Consider the following 17,637-nt stretch of genomic DNA (forward strand, 5'->3'; position numbering starts at 1 on the left):
ACCATTACACGATTAACAAAACCCAATTGGGAAATAATATACTAACCATCGAGTTAAAAAAGAATAAAATGACAATAAATATATATAAAAGATTCAGTTCCAGCATAAGCCAAAAAAAAAAAAAATCTCTTAATTACCTCCATTTACTACTCTTTCGAGAAGTAACTGGCATGTCTTGCAGAGTTTGAGGATCTGAAAAAGAGAAAATTAGAATTGAAGTGCTGTATATTTTTTTTTTTTTTTTTAAGATTTAAATAAAAACTTCAGTAACTTTGAAAGCATCGCATATATTTCATATATATTATTATACTATATATGTGCAATATATTGCACTTCATATAATCTCTTATACACATATTCTTTGCTTTCAAATAGTTGACACCAGTTTGCTTGTACAAAAACTTCACTTGTATTTGTGTTTGCTTACTAGAAGAAATATATATATATATATATATATATTAAAAAAAAAAAAGAGAGAGAGAGAGAGTTTTGCTTACACCAGGGCTTCTGCACAGTATCACATGATGCAAAAAAAAAAAAAAAAAAGTTATATAATTCTATTATAGAATTTATTTAACATTTTAATTAAGTATTTAACATTTTAATCCAATTCATTTAAATGAAAATTCATTAATTAAATATATTTTTATTTAAATCATTTACATTAAAAAATTAAAGAAACAATATTCTTAATAATTGCATCAACTGCTTTATACTTTAGTCATTAAATCATAACAATAGAATAAATAATGTGGCCTGTCCTGAATTTTTAGTGGGACAGTAAGTGTTGAATCTTAAACACAATAAAACGTCTCATTTTGATAATCTCTTTTAAAACAAAGTATATTAACAGAAAGAAAGGTTTTCCAAAGCAGTTGTCTCAAACTGGTGGTCTGCCGGCTGCACATGTTCCCTTGAAGCAGTTTCACATGGCTCAGGAATATATTCTCAGCAATTTAATAAGCATTATTATGACAAGACTTTGAAGAGAAAGTTCAAAATTTTAATGATTCACAGTCCACTTTTACTTTATTTTCCTTATTAAAAATACACACGAGAACTGCCCAAAAAATTTCAGAAACAGAATTAATTCATTTAATATAATTCATGTAAATATATATATTTTATTTGTATAAATTTTTTCAAACATTTCAAGCTACAGATATGACTAAATTTTATTCATACTTATCCAAAAAAAAAATCCTCAGTTGTGAATTTTTGCAATAAGGAAAATTACTTTGTTTGAGTGTAGATTTATAAGTGAACATTTTTTCCGCACAGCTGAAAATCAATACAAAAAGAATTAGATTGACTGATGGTTATTAGGCATTGCAGCTCAAATCTGTAGCCAGAAAAACTTTGAAATAAATTGAAAACTGTTTATTTTTAACTTAAGTAAGTAAGTTAGTCATTAATTCAACATGCTAGAATTATTTGCAACAAGACGCTTTTAAATCTTGCATTTGGCCAAATTCAATTTATGTTTGAGACTACTCCTCTTCAATAACAAACACTTACAGAAAATCAAATGGATAATGTCTTCGAAAAGTTGCATTATATTTATACAAACCTTCTGAAAGACATGCCTTCTAGTCTCTGCATCCTCTGTAAAAAAAAAGAAAAAAAAGAATCAAGGTATCTGAAATTTAAAGAAATATATGTACTGATTATGAGTAAAATAGTGCTTAAATTATCTCTATGCAAATATAGCGGAAATGGTTTTAAATATCAATGACAAGAGCAATTGGTGACATACAAAATTCAAAACTGCAGAAACAACAAACACTGAAAATGCTAAGGGTTTTTGTTTAAAGGTGCTGCTGCTTTAGAGAAATAGTTACAAATAGAATTTGTTAATTTATATAAAAGAGGAAACGAAAGTTTTTTGGAGACTAACTGAAGAATAAATTATTAATATTACTGTGACTTAAAAACCAATTACAAACATGTTACATTTTTGGGGGGGGGGGCAGAGTCAGAGAAACAAAGACGGCCTCGTATTGTGAAAAGGCAGACAATAGTCATTCTCTATGTTAGAATGTACACCATACAGTATGTAAAATTCCAACAAACAGAAACATAATTTAGATATAAAATTCTAACTTCTAAATCAGCAGTTCCCAATCTATGTACTTCCCAGTGACTCTTCAAGACTAACAATTTTTGCATGTACAAATACTGCAGGAACGCATAAGTGTAAACTTTTTGATTAAAATTTCTGAAATCTGCTTGAAGCTTCTCAAAACTCGCATAAATACAGTTTTGCTGCGTGTTTTACTGCTTCCTAGGGTCAAACTAATACTGTGTGTACTTGTGAATGGTATAAATTTAGTGTATTCACCACTATTTGTTAAAAAAATTATTTACTTTTCTTTTCTGTAGCTCACGGAGTACAGCACAAAGTCCGAAATCCGGACGTCCATTATCCGGAATGATCTAAAATCTGGTCTTCAAAGCCACAAACAATTTTTTTTTTTTTGTACGCTTTACACATGCGCATTTGATTTTTCCTTCCATAATAAAACATGTGAAGATTTTTCACTTAAAAATTTCAATTCTTAATATCACTTAGGCACTAAATAAAAATCTCATTATGGAAAAACAATCGTGTAAGCATAAATTTGTGAGATTAATAATTTGGCTCCATAGCTGAGTATCTGCTTGGCATACATCTCAAACCGAAACATTCACCTATTTTATATCCCTGACGCTGGCCTGGCGAGTCATTATTTATTACATTTTGCTTTCATCACCACATGTTTATCAATACATGACAGCTTCAATAATAACTCATGCTGTGATGTCTAAACTTAGCAATTGAATATTAAGAGTATGGCAACCCTTTATGCTAACATTAGGCTTGGCGATGATTATAGATTTTTAAATGTTCTAAGAAATTTTGATGAGGAAAAATTCAACAAAAATTTCTTTTCATATGCTAAAAATAGATTTTGTTAATGAAACTCACAGGCCAAAAGATTACTATGTTGGCATCGGACAGCAAAATTTAAAGAAGACGAAATTTTTGGAATTCGGGGAAGCACCGAGTGGCAAAATTAAGGGATGAGAAGTATTTGTGATTTAGAAAAAGCACTGGGATCCAAAGTTTAGGCATGCTGGAAATTTAGAACTTGGGAAGATGCTTTGTAGCAGAATTTAGGACCCCAAGAGACTGCACCGGGCGGTATCGAGCGCCGGCCCTAGATAAAGCCTTAAGTATATGTGGGAGTTTATTTATTTAGGACTTGGATTAGTTTGAAGCATGTACAAGAAATAAACATAGGTATAGTAAATAACTAATAAAATTCAGGCTTAATTCAGTACGCAGTAGGAGGAAGACAAATTTAGCGAAACAACTTGGCTTTCATTGCCAATCTTGTAATACACAGCCAATAATGTATAACAGATGCTATTAAGCTAAACTAAAATTATCTTTACTGATTCCAAAGCATTTCAGTTAATGTAATAGACTGTGTTGCTCTCTAATCGTCTAAGTTGTTGCAGCTTATTATTTTTTGCAGACTGTTATTTAAATTTTAGAAAAATAAGCTTGAATTAGTTAAATTTTAGAAAAATAAGCTTGAAATTTAGATTATGTCGAAAAGAGTTTCCACTTCTGGGGCTGCCTATGGATCTACAAAGCGAAACCATCTTTCGATGTCCATTAAACAAAACAAAAAGTGGAATTGCTGCAAAAAATGGATAAAGACATATCTGTCTCAAAATTATGTATGGCATTAGAAAGTCGACTGTATATGACATAAGAAAAAAGAAAAAGGAACTTTTTGAATTTTTTGTGGAAGCAACTTAAACAACTGACACCGAAAGAAACGTTTAATAAAGTAAAAAAATAAATATTAAGCTTTTTTTTTGTAAATTTTGATACCCTTTAGATCATAATTGTTCTTTATTTCATAAATTACGATTTCATATTTTAATTGTATAATTTCTGCATGCCATCTTACCAGATTCAAATTGATGATCTAATATCTGGAAAAATCCTAAATCCGGAATCGCCGAAGTCTCGACAAGTCCAGAATTCAGACTTTGTAGTGTATAAAATCAGATGGCGTACAAGATAATAAGAATGTCTGGGAAGAACAACTCTTATATAGGAGAACATCTTTGTTAATATTAGTTTGGATAATTCCTTTTTAACACACTGTACACAATATAGAGTGGAAGCATTTGATGGAAATCAAGGCTTCTGTAAAGCAGTATCTAGTTTCGAAAGCGGAATTGAAGGCAAATTTCAAGTGAAAAGTATGAACATCAAATAGCCTCACAAATGTTTAATTGTTCATGCCAATAATAGTTTAATTGCTCATGCCATGGGATGAAGAAAGCCTGATACAATGTTCTGTTTTGTAACCATAAAGGACCTTCAAAGGACTTCTTGGAAAAAACAAACCTAAAAGTAGGGAGAGCCATTTTGAAAGGCCATCGTTCTCCAAGGAATAAAGCTTAGAGGAAAGCATGGACGTCAACCGTCTGGATATTTTGAATGTCCCATATAAAATAACAACTCAGCAAGACTATAGTGGAGATACTGAACATCATACATAAAAGGCCATCGCTTTCATAATTTATAGTCAGCAAAACATACAGACATGATTCTCTGGGCATTCTCAAAACATAAAGACATGATTGGTAAATGGAACGGAAAACAGAAGATTTGGTAGGTAAGGAAGCTGTAGAATTTTTCTATTCAATTCTTCAACATAGTCATCATGTCCTGATTTCTCCTTCTAAAGCATGTCCAACAGCAATCTTATCTCTGGTGGTGTGCAAAGAACCTCTCTTACCATCTGTTTTGTATGTTCAGTGTTCATTGCTTAGATTAGTCATTCTAAACACTATGTACATATATACAATTTGGTGTTTAATAATTCTTTATTCATTGCTTAATAATTCTTTGCAAATTGGTGTTTAATAATCAACAGAAACCAAGCTGTTAATTTGAAATCCCCCAAACAGTTGATAGATGGCAAGATATCCAGAGATATTGTCCAAAATTAGTTTTACCAACTTTACATATAGTTAGCTATTTACCTAAAAATATGATTCTCTCTTTTAAGATGTTTTAAAACAGCTTTTGGATACAAATACTTGTGGTATTACACACTTAATAAAACTAGATGCCCAGTGCCTCACAAACTGGCTGCTCCAAAAGCAGATTTTGCTTATTTAGTATGAAAAGGAATTTGTAGTCCTTCTAAAAGCTGATGGAGTAGCCCTCTGCACATGGTAAAAAAATCGGATGGGTCTTTACGACCTCGCTGCAACTACTGTAAATGAAATTCAATCACCATTCCAGATAATTGCCCAATGAGGCATCAATATGATTTTACATCTACTTTAAACAATAATGCTATTTTTTTCTACATTATACCTCAAAAAAGTGTATCGCCAAGTACCAATGAATAAAGAGGACATACCAAAAATGGCAATAGTTACTCCTTGTGGATTATTTCAGTTTAACTACATAACATTTGCCTTACATAAGGCTACGCAAACTACACAAAAGATTACTAGACCAAATTTTGTCACATTTAAATTACTGTTTACTATATAGAGAAACAATATTTTGATTCCTTCATCATCTCTCAAAGAATATATCCGTTATATCAAAGAAGTTTTTATAAGGGGAAAAAAAAAGTATAATTTGACTGTCAACCTTCCTAAATGCAGGATGCATAAAATTCTTAGGTTACATAATTGATGAAAGTACCTGTAGAATCATTCCTTTTGAAGTTATCCAAGATTTTCTGAAGACAAAAACTATTTTTGAACTCTGACATTTTTTGAAAATTCTTAATTTCTAAAAGAAGTTTTTAAATCATATGGTGAAGTTCAACTTCCTTTAAATGGTACACTGGGAAGTTGTAAGAAAAATGACAAAATATTCTTAGATTGGTCAAAAGACACTGAAACACTTTTGAGTCTTGTAAACAGCTTATGGCACAAGTTACAAATTCTGTCCACCCAGACAAAAAAAAAAAAAAATTATATACATGGGAGCCACTAGGATACTTTTCCAGAAAATTGAGTCATAATGAAAAGAAATATAATATATTGGACAGAGAGGTTTTTACAATATTTGACACTATTAAATCCTTCAGATATCTGTTTGAAGGAAAGCGCTTTACAGTGTTTACAGAACATAAGGCACTCACAAAAGTATAACAATTTTCCCCCTTGCCAAATTAATAACACTTAATTTCATAGGTCAATTCACTACTGATATGCATCACATGTGAATGGTGCAAAAAAATTGTCCAGTCTCTTTCTCACATCAAATGGTTACTGATGTCATTCCTGTCAACTATGAACCTATTTTGCAAGCATTGGTTCAATGCAAGCATCAATTTTGCAAGCATCCAACCAGTATTGAATGAATTTAAATTCAAATGTAAACTTTCTGCTAACTGACTGCAAAGAAGCCACAGAGTTTTAAAACATGAACAGAATCATGCTTTTTGTTCACCTAAAGCTTTATCAATGAAACAGTTTGCTTAATTCTTCTTGGAACTAAGTTCTTATTCTATGTCTCTAGCACAAATACTTCTTTAGAAGAAGGATGATGTAATGTAAAATTCTATGAGTTCAAATCTAAGAAGGTTCAATGCATCTGAAGCAGCTTGATTTTACTGAAACTTTTATTACCATTACAAGATTAACTAAAGCCAATTGGAAAATAATGCACTAACCATCGAGTTAAAAAGAAGAAAATAACAATAAATATACATGAAAGATTCCAGCATATGCTAAAAAGATTTTTACTCTAAATTACCTGCTTCGATGAGGGCCTCTAATTGCTCCTCCCATTCGTCAATCATGTTCAATTTCAAGTGCAGTTCTTTGCACTGAAAAGAATAAAATCAAAATTAAAGTGTTGTATAAATTATGTTTACATTTAAATGAAAACTTCAGTAAATTTTATATAAGCCCTAAATACATACAAGGTGTGGCTATTAATTTTCAGGACTGCTCTAATAAAACCAGAACAAATGATGTGAAAAACGTAACCTTTTAATATGTTTCGAAGTAATCCCCATCTGCCGTAACACACTTTTGTGCTTGGCTGTATAAATTGTGGAAACAACTTTTAAAGTCCACTTTCGGAAGCCTCTTCAATGTTGACATCAGGTTCTTCTTGATGTCTTCAACATCCACAAACCGTGTTCTTTTGATCACAGCTTTGAATTTGGGAAACAAAAAGAAGTCTGTGGGGACCAAGTCAAAAGAATATGATCGAACAATTCCCAAACTCCAAACTGTGACGAAAGAAACATGCTTTGTGGAAATTGAAGACATCAAGAACAACGTGACGACGACATTCAAGAGGCTTCCGAAAGAGGACTTTAAAAGTTGTTTCCACAACTTATACAGCCGAGCACAGAAGTGTGTTACGGCAAATGGAAATTATTTCAAAACATATTAAAAGGTTACATTTTTTCACATCATCTGTTCTGGTGTTATTAAAGCAGTCCTGGAAATTAATAGCCACACCTTGTATATTCTTTGTTTTCTAAGCTTACACTACTCTACTGTTACAAGAGACCTGCACTTGTATTTGCGTTTGCTTACCGAAAGAAATACTAAAAAGGACCTATACTCTATATATGTAGGTATGCTCTATATTAAAAAAGGTATATTATATATAAAAAAGGGTATACGCTATAAAAAGGGGGTACATTCTATATAAAGGAATACCCTTTTTTATATAGAGTATAGCTATATATATACCAGGTTGTTCAATAAGTTCGCGGAACGGAAATGAAGAAACCAATTTTTATTTGTAAAAATGACTTTTTCAATGTAGTTTCCCTCAACTTCAATACACTTATTCTATCGGTCTTCTAATTTATGGATCCCTTGACTGTATTGGTTTTTCGGAAGCTCTGAAAAATATCCCTCCACGACAGCTATTATCTCTTCGTTTGAAGGAAATTGTTTTCTACGGAGATATTGTTTGAGGTGTGGAAAGAGCCAGAAGTCGGAGGGAGCTAAATCTGGTGAATAGGCTGGATGTTGCAACAATTCGTACTTCAATTCAGTTATTTTAGCAATGGTTTTTTGAGCTGTGTGTGCAGATACGTTATCTTGGTGGAAAATGATTTTCTTCTTTTGTAATCCTGGTCTTCTTTCACGAATTTTTTCGTCTAATTGATTCAAAAGGTTACAATAATAATCCAAATTAATTGTTTTGCCAGTTTGAAGGTAATCTATGAACAAAATTCCTTTCACATCCCAAAAAACTGATGCTAAGACCTTCTTGGCTGATTTTTGCACACAAACTCGCTTCGGCGCCGAAGAGCCGGATTCACACCACTCCTTAGCCTCCTATTTTGATTCAGGATTACGATGGTAGATCCAGGTCTCATCCATTGTGATAAATTGATGGATAAAGTTGCTTTTATTCTTCTTAAAACACTCCAAATGTCGCAAAAGTCGCATCCAAATGTGTTTTTGCTCCATCATTAGAGAATGCGGCACCCATTTTGCACAGAGTTTTTTGAAATCCAAATTAACACTCAAAATATTGCTCACTGTGCCCAATGAAATGCCTAAAGCCTCTGTTAAATCTCTTTCAGTTAATCGACGGTCTTCCAATACCATATCTTGTATTTTTCCGATGATTTCCGGTGTTGATGCAGTTTTTGGATGTCTCTCTAACGAATCGCCTTCAAGGCTGGTACGACCACTTTTGAATAAATTAATCTATCTTTATTATTTTATGAGTTATTAAACATCAAAATGGGTCAACCGGGACTTTATAAACACCTTGTATATTACTCTGTAGGGGCTGTATATATATATATATATATATATATACTCTTACACAGGGGCTTCATGTACAGTTTTACACAATGCAAGTAGAGCCTATGGGCCACAAAAACTGGAAACTTATATACTGGAGGTGCTGGTCAACAGAAGAAAATTTTTCAAAATATATTTTATTTCAAACTAGTTCACTAAAACGTTGTTTACTGAACTGCTTTGAAATAAAATTCATTACTTGCATACTGGAAAGAGAGGCCTAGAAAGCATATTAAAATGCAAATTAACAATGAAGATACTTTTTTAATGACCTGAATGTCTAAAAGGAGTGTGTCTTTTAAATCTGTATCTGTGTCTTTTAAATCTTGTATCTTTATTGTAGTAACAGCAGATTTTTGCATCCACTTCAGATCAGAATCCTGAGTCAAAATGATTTTGTGTTAAAACAACATGTGATGAGCCACAGCAAGATGGAAAGTCAGTCGCCAACAGATCCTAGCATCCAACATTTCAGTGAGCTAAGAGGTAATTACCTAACCTGGTTCCAAGAGGTAGGAAGCATTTATAGGCATATTGGTCAATGTCTTTCACAAGTTTCCACTTCAAAGAATGACCCTCATTTTCTAAAAATAATGGTGCCTCTGAACAGAAGACAAAATGCCACCCAGCTGCAAAGCAAGCTTCCACTGGCTATTACAAGAAGCTTACACAAAGAATTTACAAAGGTCTTTCCATGTGTGGGCTAGTCGTATGCATTTCTGTCTTCAGAGCAGTTTAAAGCTTGAAGAAACTGCTCTTAAAAAGTATGATATTTGACTAACGCACAGCCAAGCTTTCTTCAACAAGAAATCCAGATTTGGCCCACAGACGTCTAATCAATGACTTCTGATCTGGACAGAATGCAACACTCGAGAAATTCTTGAAATATTGGTAATTTCTTGTACTGCTGCCACTGGCAATTCCTCCCTTTTTTACACATCAAAATGGCCAAGTTCATTCAAGTTCATTCAAGTTCATACATGAGGAGGAAATAACAGACCATATGGAATGGTGCTCAGAACTGAATCCACTGGAACATGACGGGGATACATTGTTGATAGACTTTTAACTTTAGCTATTGCACATTCAGTAGGGAAACCTGGGGAAAATCTCCCATAACCTCATTTATCAAGTAACAAATTTAGTTTCCCACAGACTCAAGATATCTACAGTCTTTATTAAAATTCTGACAAAATTCTTTAATGCATCTCTGTTTTTTTCTCTGAAAGACATGTGTAAAAATGAATTTTTTATAATAAATGCGTTTCCAATAAATTTAGCCTTTCTTACATTTTTATTAAGTTGTCACATTCATAAATATATTTAATAGTATACCGCATATTTAATCAGCAGCTATCTGTTTATTTAAATTGCCTATCCCCTTATCAATTGAGCGGAGTACATACTCAATATAGAGAGCATTTTCTTTATATAGACTTTAGTTTTATTAAATAACTCTGAATGAGACAGGAAAGAAAAAAAGGTGGGTCAAATGAAAGGGTTCAGATTTTAATAACTACTCAAAAGAAATATTTTTTTATGTATTACAGTTTATAGGTTAATACTGTCGACAGACACAGTCCATGTGGAAATGCAAAACATTTCACATGAAATTAGATGAATATTCATTTAGACTGGCATGAGAAATACATACATGCCAACCTTTGACACTCAAAAATCAGGAATTTTTTTAAGAAATCAGGAGATTTTTCTCAATGTTAAAAAGACTTTTTAAATGACAAAAATATAGTTTTTAATAATGAATTAACTTTAAATAGTAACTAATTCTTAAATGCAAGCAACACAAAAATACCTTACGCATAAAAAAACATTTTTATTACTTGCATCGTTTAAGGGGGGGGAAAGAGGGAATTTTAGTTTAAGAAAAAAACTTCCTAATTTTGTTCACTGCAATTGCCACGTAGGCCTGCTTTCGCTAAGAAAAGTTTTTCTAATGTGTTATCACTAATATTAGATCTAAATTTAGTTCTCATTTACGCAACAACACTGAAAATCCTCTCACACTCTGCACTACTATGGGGAACTGTCAAGATGGCCAACACAATTCTAGACAGTTGACTATATTTTAAAATTCCATCAGCACCTTTCAGTTTTCCAATTAAACTCCACTGGGTGTCAACCTACCTGATTTTATAACTTCATCCAAGTTTTCTAATTATAAACTGCTGTTATGCTGCTTTTGGAACTACTTCAATTTTTCCTTCCTTTTAGAACTCCTTAGAAGATAATAATAAATATCAACAATGCATTCATCCACATTTATTGGTAAAGAAGCTACCCCTTTTTCAGCTGCTAAATCTAAGAGGTGACAGGTGCACCTCATAATCTGCAAATCTGAATTTTCCTTTCTTAAGATGCCTGCAACACCAGTCTTTTAAGCCTACCAATACTGGTGCATTATCAAGTTTTAATAATTAGCTGTGCTATATTAAAACTTGTCAAATGTCCTTCTAAAGTGGGGACAGAAAATAAACTGCACTCAATTTCTGAAGACTCCAGATTAAAAAAAGAAACAACAATTGGGTACAGTTTTGAATCAGTATTATTGCTTCCATCCGTAGAGAGGCAGAACGGAGTTGTTTTAATGCAATCAATAACTGAAGATTTATTTTTCAAGCCCATTTCTTTAACAATTGCACCTGTTTTGGTTCTTACACTTGAGTATTTCTTAGCGATTTCACTATCGCGAAACATTTTTCTAAATAAAGCTGCAGTGTGATCCTATGCATTCAGTGGCAGGTTGTGCTCAAGTAAAAAGGCAGAGAACAGACATTCTGCATTAATAACTTTTTGGTCCTCTGTTTTCGAAGAAAAATTTAATTTTCCGTTTTTTTTTCAAAACAACTCATGTTGTCCTTTTGTTTTTGTGTACGCACATGTTTGAGAACATCCGCCCTTCCACCATGCTCGATACCCATTGGAGAACTGGAGAACGATGTTTCTGGATACGTATATTCTTTCACTCACAAAGCAGAAGTTATCTGATTCGCAAGGTTTTGTTTTTTAATAATTTAGAGAAAATTCAATTGCTTTCAAACGTCCAAAATCTCTTTTTTTTTTTTTTTTTTTGTTTATATAAGAAAGTATTAAGCCAAGTTCCATAAAAATCGTGAGAAATTTTAAGAATAAGAAAAAGTCGGGAGAAATATATTGTAAATCGGGTTGGCCGGAGAGCGGTTGAAAATCGGGAGTCTCCCGCCTAAATCGGGAGAGTTGGCAACTCTGGAAATATTATGCACTTTCTGACCACTTAAAAAGTGAAAAAATGTGTTATGTAATTCTATAAAAATATTTTTAATGTTTTAATATGATTGATTTTAAAAAAATTATGACTTAAATCAATATTTAATTAAATCAATTATATTAAAAAATTAAAGAAATAATATTCTTATGAACAGCATCTATTGCTTTTATATAGTTTGTCAATTCATAACGATACAATAAATAATGTCGCCTGTCAAGTACTTTTAGTGGGATAGAAATAGCAGTCAATGTGTTGAATCTGAAGTACAATAAAATATCTCATTTGAGCATCTTTGAAAATAAAGTATATTAACAAAAACGAAAACTTTTCTAAGGCAGTCGTCTCAACATGGTGGCCTACAAGCTGCACGTGAATACCTAAAGTAGTTTCACATAGCTTGCAAATATATTCCCAGCAGTTTAATTAGCATTATTATCACAAGACTTTAATGAAGAGAAAGTTCAAGACTTTAATGATTCAAGAATCCAGTTTTTCACTATTGTACTTATTAAAAATAAGTATGAAAATTGCGTAAAAAAATTCACAAAAAGAAAAATCACTTTGTTTGAATGTACATTTAGATGTAAACATTTTTTCTATACAGTTGATAATTAATAAAAAAAGAATGAGATCGACTGATGATTCAGCAGGTATTACAGTTCAAATCTGTAGCCAGAAGTACTTGGAAATAATTTGTAAATCATTTATTTATAGCTTAAGTAAGTCACTGACTCATTTGGAAGATTCTTTCAAATTGTGCATTTGGCCAAATTCAGTTTATGTTTGAGACCACAGCTCTTAGATGACAACATCTAATGAAATAGATAAGAATGAAATAGATGTCTTGGAAAAGATTCATTATAATTATACAAACCTCTTGCAAGGAGAGCTGATGTGGTATGCTCTCTATAAAGAAAAAGAAAAAAAAAAAAAAAAAAAGAATCAATATATTATCTGCAATTTTAAAAAGATATAGACTGATTTTGAGTTTAAAAAAAAAAGAATATTTTTCCAACAGAAAATATTTTTACATAAATATAGCAGCCACGGTGGTGGCCAATTGGTGATATATAAAATTCGAAATTGCAGAAAAAACAGTAAACACGTTTTGAACATATTAGGGCACTAAATACAGTCAAAAGTCGTTAATTCGGACACCCATAATCCGGAATGATCTATAATCCGGACCTGAAAGCTACAAACTGTCTGCACATGCGTCGCGTAAGACCTTTACAGCTGCGAATTTGCGTGTGCGCATGCGCAAAATACGTTTATGAATGCACGTTTAATATATAACGGATGGGATAAGCTAAGCTAAAATTATCTAATTATCTATTTCAGTTAATGTTGCAGATTGCGTTGTTCCTTAATCTTCAAATTGGATCCGGCTTATTATTTTTTGCAGACTGTTAGAGCAATTTTATAAAAGTAAGCTTGAACTTTCGATTATTTCAAATAGAATTTCCGATATATATTTACTAATATGTAAAGGATATACAAAGCGAAAGTATCTTTCGGAGTCCATTAAACAAAAAGTGGAATTGCTGCAAAAAATGGATAAAGGCATATCCTTTGTTTATCTAAACTTTAACGTTTGTTTATCTAAATTTTGTTTATCTTTAACACCACAGAGCGCAATGAATTGGAAGTTGATCTGTCAACACTATCCTTATCTTAAGGGCAGAAGTGTTTATTTTATTTGGCTTACAATTGCTTACTAAATGTGGTATTTCCTCTCGATGTACTCCATCTTTGATATGGTTTAAATCAAACGAAGAAAGTGACAGAGGTTATTGAAAACGAAAAAATTTCGATTGACAAATTAGTCGGTATTCTCGACACAGCAATTATAGGACTTGAACAACGGAGCTTTGTAACTGAACAACAAATTATGTCTGTTTATGGAATTAAAGAGAATGTATTATCACATAAAAAAAGAAGCAACTTAAACAACTTACACTAAAAGAAATGTTTAATAAAATAAACAAATAAATATTAAGCTTTTTTTGTGTAAATTTTGATACCCTTTAGATCATAATTGTTCTTTGTTTCATAAATTACGGTTTCATATTTTTAATTTTATAATTTCTGCATGCCATTTTACCAGATTTAAACTGATGATCTATAATACGGAAAAATCGATAATCCGGAATCACCGAAGTCCCGACAAGTCCGGATTAACGACTTTTGACTGTACATACAAAAGATTCAATTCTGGCATATGCCATTTTACTCTTAATTACCTCCTGTGAGGGCTCTTTCTAAAGTCCTCTGCACTTCACTGCAGGGATCCAGGAGCCTGCAGATGTCCTGAAAAGGATAAAATCAGGATTAGAGTCTGTATAAATAATGTTTACATTTAAATAAAAACTTCAGAAAGTTTGAAAGCAGTTTATTGCACTTCATATAATCTCTAACATAGATATCCTTTGCTTTATAATAGTTTACACCACTGCACTTTTACGAAAAAATTACACTTGTATTTATGTTTGCTTACCGAAAGAAATTCTAAAAAGAGTTTCTCTTATACCAGGGCTTCTGCACAGTATTAGACAATGCAAGTAGAGCCTACAGGCGACAAAAGCTGGAAACTTATACAGTACAGATGCTGGTCAACAGAAGAGAATATTTCAAAAAAATTTTTATTCCAAGCCAATTCACTCAAGTCTCATTTGCTGAACTGCTTTGAAATAAGATTCATTACTCTTAATAACGAAAAGACAGGCATAGACAACTGTTCAAAATGGAAATTGACAAAAAAGAATTTTTTAATGTGACATTGTAAGGATCTTAAGTTTTACTAACGTTTATTTTATTTTAAATCTTTACTATCACTTCTTATTTTCTACTTCCGGCCAGAATTATAAGCGTGAAGGAGTTTATGCAAAGTTGTCTGGCGAACGCCAAGTATTTAAGTGTGGCCTTTTTGCCAAGCAGAAGAGAGGAAGCCGTGAGTTCGAAGCAGGCCGCTTACCTTAGAAGTTACGCAGTTGCTACTTTGCCTTCCAGGCCAGAGGTTTTAATCCTCTTGATAAATTAAACGTATTGTAGTGTTCACAGTCTCTGTGCTACATACGCTTTCTGTTATTATAAGGCCAATCTTATTCTAAAGTTAAATTAGAGTTTAGTTTTATTTTGATATCTTTTAAGTTAGACCCCGAGTGGAGGGTCATTGTATTCCGAAGTACGGAAGTCATTGTATATAAAGAAAAAAATAAAGGGTTTTGTATACCCTTCGTCTGTATCCTGTCTACTTACTACAATTAGTGAACATAGCTTTAGTAAGCTCTCTGTTCTAGTCAGGTCATTGTATGTTTCCGAAAAAGGTTAGAAGAAACATTGAACCTGATAACATGAGTACACATGCACTATTTGTTGTAGGAAAAGCAGATTTTTGCATCTATCTGAATTCAGAATGCTCAGTCAAAATTATTTTGCAGTAAAACATCGTATCACGAGCCGTCCCAAGATGGAAAGCCAGTCTTTAACAGCTCCTAGCAACCAACACTCAAATAAACTAAAAGGTAACTGCCGAATTTGGTTCCAAGAGATGCTGGTGAATGTCTTTCACAAATTATCATTTCAAAGAATAGCTTTATTTGCTAATAATGGTACCTCTGAACAGGTGTCAAAATGTCCCACAGCTGCAAAGAAAACTTCCAATGGATCCAAGCTTTGACTGGACAAATGCAAAGCCAAGCTTTCTTTCCCAAGGAATCCAGATTTGGCCCATCCAAGACAGCTAATCCATAACTTTTGATCTGGACAGAATGTCACACTCAATAAAATATAATGCAGCACAATCTAAAAAAGAACTCGTTTTGCTGAAAGTAACATGTTTATTTCAACGTAGTGGATGTACTGACTTCTACGTCATTCAGACTGGATTTCCTTATGGTTCAAATGTAAGATTAAGATTTTAAGACATGCAAGAATCAGATTTTAAGAAGAAATTTTTAAAAATCTTCGTAATGCCTTGTATTGCTGCACTGGTGATTCCACCATTTGTGTACATCAAAATTTCCAGTTTGTGAACTTGAACAGTCAGGAAACCTGACAAAAATCTAACATAGCCTGACCCATCGAGTAATCAATTTAGTGTTTCACATAAGACATCTACAACCTTTATTAAAAGTGTGATAAAATTCCTTAATGTATGCCTCTTTTGTCTCCGCTAGATATGATATAAGGTGTATTATCTATAAAATCATCCTTTCTTACATTTTTACTTAGTTCTCACTCTCATAAATATACACTGCTGGCCACTGAAATTGCAGCACCAAGAAGGAAAGCAAATACAAAAAAGATAGTATACGTAAGTGGTATGGCATTGAGACAAAATCATTAAATCTGTAGACATTTTGAGGGTTTACAAGGTAAGTAGAAACAGCTGCCAGCCTTGGCAGCAAAAACGGTCCTTACCCGGTTAGGCATGGCATCAAACTGAGCCTGGGTGAGAGAAATGGCCAACTCATTAACATCAACCATATTAAGGGGGTTGGCGGCCCATTCTCTCAGCAACCCATGACCAAGTTTTCAATGGGTGACAGATCTGCAGACCAGGACAGCAATTGAATACCCTGTGTATCAAGGTAGGTCAGAACACTACATGTAACTTGAGATCTGGCATTATCTTATTGGAAGATGGTGTTTGTGACAGACATCAAAGATACTGCACAACTACTAGACATAAGATGTCAGAAATGTTTTGATCTTTGTTCAAATTATCATCAATCCAAACTAGAGATGTGCATGTTGTGTACCTAATGGCTACCCAAACTATCACAACAGGTGCAGGGCCCATATGTGGATATTGAATGCAAGCAGGTGACGTGTGGTTGCCTCGGAACCTCCACTTATGTTTATGGCTATCAGAATACTGCACGCAGAATCTAGACTCATCAGAAAAGATGACACTGTGCCACTCCTGTATCCAGCTTCATCATTCGTCACATCAGAGTTGCCATCTCTCTCTATGCTGCATTGTCAAGAGAAGCCAAAGTAATGGTTGCCATGCTGATAGTCCATGCTTCTGCAAACGTCAGCACACCATAGCAACAGATACTACGCATGCTACAAACATGCCCACTTCTTGACTAATGGTCCGTAATATGGTTGTATGGATTCACAGGGCTGACCTCACACTATGTCTGTCCTCTCGCGCACTAGTCATGGGAGGGCGCCGAGATCATGCATGCCGTTCAATATGAACCTCAACAACTCACTGATTCTTTATTCGCATGACAGTGGTTCGATGCCAACCAGGGTGACAGACAATACCACGGAACGATAATCCACACACTAGATAGGCAACGATCCTGCCTCTACCGAATTACGACACTTGCTGGTAAGCATTTCTTATTATTATTCGAGACATAAAATGATATTCTGAGCTAACTCCGATCTTAAAAAGCACTTTCCGAATGAGAAATACACAACTTTTCTTTTATGCAGTGCTTAAGATGTATTTCTCCCTCTGTATTGTCTAAATACGCTGAAATACTAATCATTCACATATCCCAACCTCTTCTTCCTTTCATATGATTTTG

General features: G+C 33.1%; 1 protein-coding gene across 1 annotated transcript in view; it reads right to left on the reverse strand.

The window, feature by feature from the left end:
* LOC146995595 (uncharacterized) overlaps positions 1–17,637 on the reverse strand; it is a 169,624-nt gene that overhangs the window by 124,933 nt on the left and 27,054 nt on the right. The window contains exons 4-8 of the mRNA XM_085824480.1: positions 14,332–14,398; positions 12,963–12,994; positions 6,794–6,866; positions 1,571–1,605; positions 138–192 (exon numbers count right to left, since the gene is read on the reverse strand). Of these exons, the coding sequence (XP_085680606.1) occupies positions 138–192; positions 1,571–1,605; positions 6,794–6,866; positions 12,963–12,994; positions 14,332–14,398 (262 nt within the window). The remainder of the gene's footprint in view (positions 1–137; positions 193–1,570; positions 1,606–6,793; positions 6,867–12,962; positions 12,995–14,331; positions 14,399–17,637) is intronic.

The sequence above is a fragment of the Stegodyphus dumicola genome, chromosome 9 (genome assembly GCF_044657685.1).
Source record: "Stegodyphus dumicola isolate Sdum_Otavi_A_Nest chromosome 9, ASM4465768v1".
Taxonomy (NCBI): domain Eukaryota; kingdom Metazoa; phylum Arthropoda; class Arachnida; order Araneae; family Eresidae; genus Stegodyphus; species Stegodyphus dumicola.